Source organism: Siphateles boraxobius, unplaced genomic scaffold (assembly GCF_051911475.1).
Source record: "Siphateles boraxobius isolate OS27281-9 unplaced genomic scaffold, OSU_SipBor_1 85, whole genome shotgun sequence".
NCBI lineage: Eukaryota > Metazoa > Chordata > Actinopteri > Cypriniformes > Leuciscidae > Siphateles > Siphateles boraxobius.
The window spans coordinates 141,501-147,500 of NW_027509214.1; the positions used below are offsets into that span (position 1 = coordinate 141,501).

At 43.0% G+C, this 6,000-nt stretch overlaps 1 protein-coding gene across 1 annotated transcript in view; it reads left to right on the top strand.

Moving 5' to 3' along the window:
- Positions 1–6,000, top strand: part of LOC143731046 (ryanodine receptor 3) — a 260,828-nt gene that overhangs the window by 31,298 nt on the left and 223,530 nt on the right. Inside the window, exons 7-8 of the mRNA XM_077221685.1 lie at positions 817–929; positions 2,235–2,334. Coding sequence (XP_077077800.1) covers positions 817–929; positions 2,235–2,334 — 213 coding nt within the window. The remainder of the gene's footprint in view (positions 1–816; positions 930–2,234; positions 2,335–6,000) is intronic.

Below are 6,000 nucleotides of genomic sequence, written 5' to 3' on the forward strand. Positions count from 1 at the left end.
TTTAATAATACAACCGAAAAATAAAAATTAAATTAAAAATACAAAATTTTCGTTTTACAGATTAAAAAGGAAAAACGAATGGACGGAAAAGTACGGAAAAGTACACGGATCAATGGCTAATTTTAAAGCTTGTTAATGATAAACTTTAAACCTGTTGGTGGCTTTAGGTAGCCTAGTGAAGTAGTCTACAGCCTGCCTGAGTTTTTTTGTTGTTGTAGTGTTTGAATAAAGGGTGGCAGTCTTTCATAATCACCTGTTGTTGTGGACTATATACTGGAAAAGTATTTGTTCTCCATTTGAGTGGGATGTTTTTAGGTTGCTAATTGAGCAAAGTGCTTCGATATATTTTATTAGGCCTAGTATTAGTTCAAGAATAAAATAGAATAAAATAAAAATATCGGATTAATATCGGTATCGCAAATAGCCAAAGCTGCGGCATCGGTATCGGTATCGGAAGTGAAAAAGTGGTATCGGGACATCCCTAATTTTGATGCAAGATGAAAAATTGATGCTGAAAATTGGACGAGTCAGAACAGTCGATCAAACCTTGATCAAACCGGATCAGGTTATTTTATGTTTAAGATAAATCACAAATAAAATCTCACAGCATTCGCTGTAACATGTGAAAGGGTGTAGGAAAACTAATACTGGCTTTTGGGTGATAGATAAATAAATATGAAAAGAAAAATCGAGTCGTGGCCTTTGAGAATCTATTTTGAATCGACCAGATTTTAAAAAGCGAGATTTTTTTTCCCCAGCCCTACAGGCGATGAGCGTCCAGCGTTTACGATGTGTGTGTCGTGTGTTTCTCTCTAGGCGAGCCCTGTTGGTGGACGATTCATCCCGCGTCCAAACAGAGATCCGAGGGGGAGAAAGTGCGCATCGGAGATGATCTCATTCTCGTCAGTGTTTCCTCTGAACGCTATCTTGTGAGTATCAAATAAACTAAACATACACGACAACTTTCTTCATGTCATTTGATTCTCTTCAGGTGTATAATTCAGCTGTAAAATCAAAAGTCTTGAACGTAAAATCAAAGTCTTGAACGTAAAATCAAAGTCTTGAACGTAAAATCAAAGTCTTGAACGCGTCTCACTAAACCTGTCTAGAACATGTCTAGGTCATTTTTCAGACCAAAATCAAAAGACAAAAAATACATAAATTGGAAAATGTTTCTTTGGCCATTCTATGTATTTGTGTATTTATGTTTTTATTTACTTAATTAATTTTTAAATGTAGCAATTTCAGCGAGTATTAAGCTCTTCAGTTTATTTTGTTTTATATTTAAAAATATTTATTTTATTTAAAAAAAATTCCATGACTATTAAACTTTTCATTGCTATAAGCATTTTTTTTTATTTACTTCAAATTCTTAATTAATTTAATCTAATTTCATTTATTTACTTTTTTTTAATTAATCAATTTATTTTTTATTTCCCCTAAAATAATTTAGTTTATATTTTGTTTTTATTTAATTTAATTTAAGTTATTAAAAAAAATATTTATTTCCATGACTATTAAGCTTTTCAGTTTATATTTTGTTTTATAGTTCAAAATATTTGTTTTATTTTACTTCATTTTACTTTATTTTATTTACGTTACAGTTAATATTTTCAGTACTGTAAGCATATTTGTTAGTTCAACGTATTATGTATTTATTTACATATTTATTTTTTCAAATAATCAATTTATTATTTATTTCCATGACTTTTAAACTCTTCAGTGCTGTAAGCATATTCTCATTGTATTATTATATAATTATTAAATAATTAAAAATGTATATCTTATTATATCTTTATTATAAAATCATTTAATTTCCTTATTTCCATGACTATTAATCTTCCCAGTGCTGTAAGTCTATTATGTTTTATAGTTCAAACGATCCTTTTTTCATCTTTCTAGTAATAATTCACTTTTTAATTTAATTTCACTTTTTTTTTCTTATAGCAAATAAATGATTGACACTTCCAGTATAAAAGCATCAATATTGTCATATATTGCAGTCATTGTGATCTCTGGTCCAGATGAGTCAGACTTGATCAGCATTAGTCAGTGTGTTTGTTAGTGGACAGTTACAGTTAATTTTTTTACAGCTTAATCTGAATAAATGCAAGCATAACCCATGATGCAAAGCTTCTCAGTTATGACCTCTGGTGCAAACGCATCATAGAACCCACATGACACGAGATGACATGTTGCCATGGTAACGATTTCGCACCCCGTCTCCCCGACAGCATCTGTCCATATCCAATGGGAACATCCATGTGGACGCGTCATTCATGCAAACGCTGTGGAACGTGCATCCCACCTGCTCCGGGAGCAACGTGGAGGAAGGTGCGTCACCAAAACCAGCGGTTACGGGGAAAACTCTGCTTTTTCATGCAGCTGGCAATTTTGAGACTTAATTTTTAGTGTTTCTTCAGCCTAGTGGATAGAAAACATCCAAAATACACTTTTAACGGTATCTTTAGAGCACTTTATCTATTTGGGTCTGTAATTTCAATTACAGTATATCTTTAAAGGCTGTTTTCTCAAAATGAGTTTTTCCCTTTTACACTGAGCCAGAAATCTCCACTTCAGTAATACTTGCATTCACCAAACTTTACGGTTTTATTCTTATCTGTATTCTTAGGGTTATTACTGAGGGGTTTGTTCATTTATCGTTTTCCTGATTTTATACAACGTTTAATTCCTAAAAAAATTGTGAATATTTATTTGTTTTTGGCTGTTGACAGTATTTTCTGATAAATAGAGATTTCCAAAATCCCCTCTGTAAAAACCTTCAACTCTAATATATATATATATATATATATATATATATATGTATGTATGTATATATATATATATATATATACAGTATATTTATATATATATATAAAATTAAATTAGTTCTTCTCCCGAAGAACCAACCCGAAGCCGACTGGACGAGTGGTTTCTGCAGGGGCGCCAGCAGGCCCCTCAGCAAAGGCCTTCTCCTTTCTTCCCGGAAGTTCACGACGAACTCACCAAGTCATGGAAAGCCCCCCACTCTGCGCGTCTGAAGCCTTCTTTTTCTTCGTCGCTCTCCTCTGTGGACGGCGCGAAGGAAAGAGGCTACGAGGGAACGCCGCCCCTCGAGGAGGCCGTGGCCAATCATCTCTGCCCGCCCTCCAACACTGGATGGAAAGCCAAGGCTTCCCACCCCTCGAAGCCCTGCCGCACTACTTCGGCTCTCGCTGGTCGCGCCTACGCCGTCGCAGGCCAAGCTGCGTCAGCGCTTCACTCAATGGCGGTACTTCAAGTGTTCGAAGCCAAGCTTTTCCGCTCCCTGGACGAGTCTGGCCCCGAACCCGAAGCCTTCAAGGACCTACGCAGCGCGACTGACATAGCCCTGCGAGCCACGAAGGCCACCGCCCAGTCTATTGGCCGTGCCAAGGCTAATTTGACTGTTGTCGAGCGCCATTTGTGGCTGACTTTGACGGAGATGAAAGACGCGGATAAAGCCCCGTTTCTCGACACGCCTATCTCCACCAGCGGGCTGTTTGGACCGGCAGTTAAAGGTTTCGCCGAATGCTTCACTGAGGCCCAGAACGATTCACAAGCTATGCGCCATTTTCTGCCTAAACGCTCCAGCTCATCGCAGACCAGACAGAGGCCGCCACAGCCGCAGCGGGCTAGAGCAGCCCCCACCGCCTCTCAGCCCGCGCCTCAGACTGACGCTCGACGCCGCTCGCGCTCCCATAACCGCCTCCTGAGCGACGGGGTCCTCGGCCCAAGATCGTGCTGAACCCTGAGCCTCGAAAGCCTTCCTAGCCACAGGAATGAGAAGAGAGAGTGCGTGTCTCGCAAAAGTCACAGTCACAGAGCTCGCTCACCTGCAAACAAACGCCGTTTTTACGGCGACACACAGAAAACCCAAAAAGAGTCTTTTTCTGCCTGTGTCACTAAGGGTTCACATGTCCACAAAGTGTGCATTCCCAGATACTGTCAAAACAGTGCCAAATTCATTCCCAGCTCAGGCTGCACGCCCCATGAATGTAGATCACGTGCCTACGGTCATGTACGCACCACTACACACAAGCACTGTTCAAACAGTTATGAATTCATCCCCAGTAAAAGCGGGAAACATTATAAAAGTGACGTGTGTGCCTACCACTGTCTATGCACCCCCACTTATAAACACTGTCCCTACAGTGTCAAACACAACCCCAGCTCAGGCTGCGAGTCTTATAGACATAGCGCGCGCTGTTGTAATCACACACGCGCCCATTCACTCGGCTGCTCAGCGCGCGCCCGCGCCTCTGAGAGCTACGAGCTCAGGCGATTCGCTGCCCGGGTCCCTACGTCACAGCGGCCCGCCCCTAGCCTGTATTCAACACCATATCTGTACACGCAGCGGCATGGGAAAACATTCCAGATATGCCGAAATGGGTGGTGTATATAATAAAACACGGATACTCACTCCAGTTCGCTCGCAGACCACCACGTTTTAGGACTGTGGTCGAGACGAAAGTGAGAAAGGAGTGTTCGCATGTTCCACGCACAGAGGTGCGCAAATTAATAGAAAAGGGCGCTGTGGAAACTGTTTCCCCCTCTATGAGCGGGGCAGGTTTTTACAGTCGCTATTTTCTCGTCCCGAAAAAGGATGGCGGTCTCCGCCCCATCCTAGATCTCAGACACCTGAACAAAGCACTAATGATTCGCTCGTTCAGAATGTTAACAACCAAACATATCCTCGCGCAAGTACGCCCAGGAGATTGGTTTCTCTCAGTGGATCTGAAAGATGCTTACTTTCACATTCCAATAGCGCCTCATCACAGGCCTTTTCTGAGATTCGCGTTCGAGGGACAGTCTTACCAGTACACAGTACTTCCGTTCGGCCTGTCCCTGGCTCCCCGTACATTCACGAAATGTATGGATGCAGCACTTTCCCCCTTGAGACGAAGGGGATGCGAATACTGAATTATCTCGACGATTGGCTGGTCCTAGCACAATCATAGAGTCAGTTAATAACACACAGATCTTGGATTATAAGCCATCTAGAATGCCTGGGTCTAAGAATCAATTTTGCAAAAAGTATACTATCTCCCAGCCAGAAGATTTCTTTCCTGGGAATAGTTCTAGACTCGATGCAAATGACAGCTCGTCTCTCATCAGAGCGCGCGCTCACCATCCGGCGCCTTGCAACATCATTCAGGGCGGGCGCGCGCGCCCCCGTCAAGCGGTTTCAGAGGATGCTGGGTCTCATGGCTCACTGCTCACGCGTGGCGTTCGGGCCACTTTTTAATCAGAGCGAACCAAGGCTGTATAAAAGCCCTGACGCACTGGAAAGCCGACTGGTACCAGTCAGGCGTGAGCCTAGGTGTGAACACAAGGAGAAAGATGATCACAACAGATGCCTCCAAAATAGGTTGGGGGGCCCTTTACGAGGGCAGGCCTGTCTCCGGCTTTTGGTCAAACCCGGAGAAGCGCCTACACATAAACTGTCTGGAGATGAAAGCGGTCGCTTTGGCTCTCAGAGCCCTGCTTCCACATCTAAAAAACGAACACGTCCTGGTCCGAACGGACAACATGACGGTAGTGTCGTACATAAATCGCCAGGGTGGACTCAGGTCGAGCTTTATGCATTCAATGGCCAGGAGACTCATCTTATGGTCACAGCACAACTTGCGCTCGCTGAGAGCAGCGCATGTGCTAGGCGCGCTGAACCAAGGGGCAGACATGCTATCCAGAGACAAGATTCTCCCAGGAGAATGGGCTGTCAACCCACTGACGATTCAGTGGTTATGGAAAATCTTTGGCGAGGCGGAGGTCGACCTCTTCGCCTCCAAGGAGAATGCACACTGCTCTATTTTCTTCACGAGAAGCAAGGACGCGCTTGCCCAGAGCTGGCCGAGCCGCCCCTTATATGCTTTTCCCCCGATCGCGATGCTGCCACAGGTCATCAGTCGGGTCAGAGAGGAGAAAAATGCAGTGCTCCTGATAGACCCACTCTGGAAGAACCAAACATGGTTTCCAGAA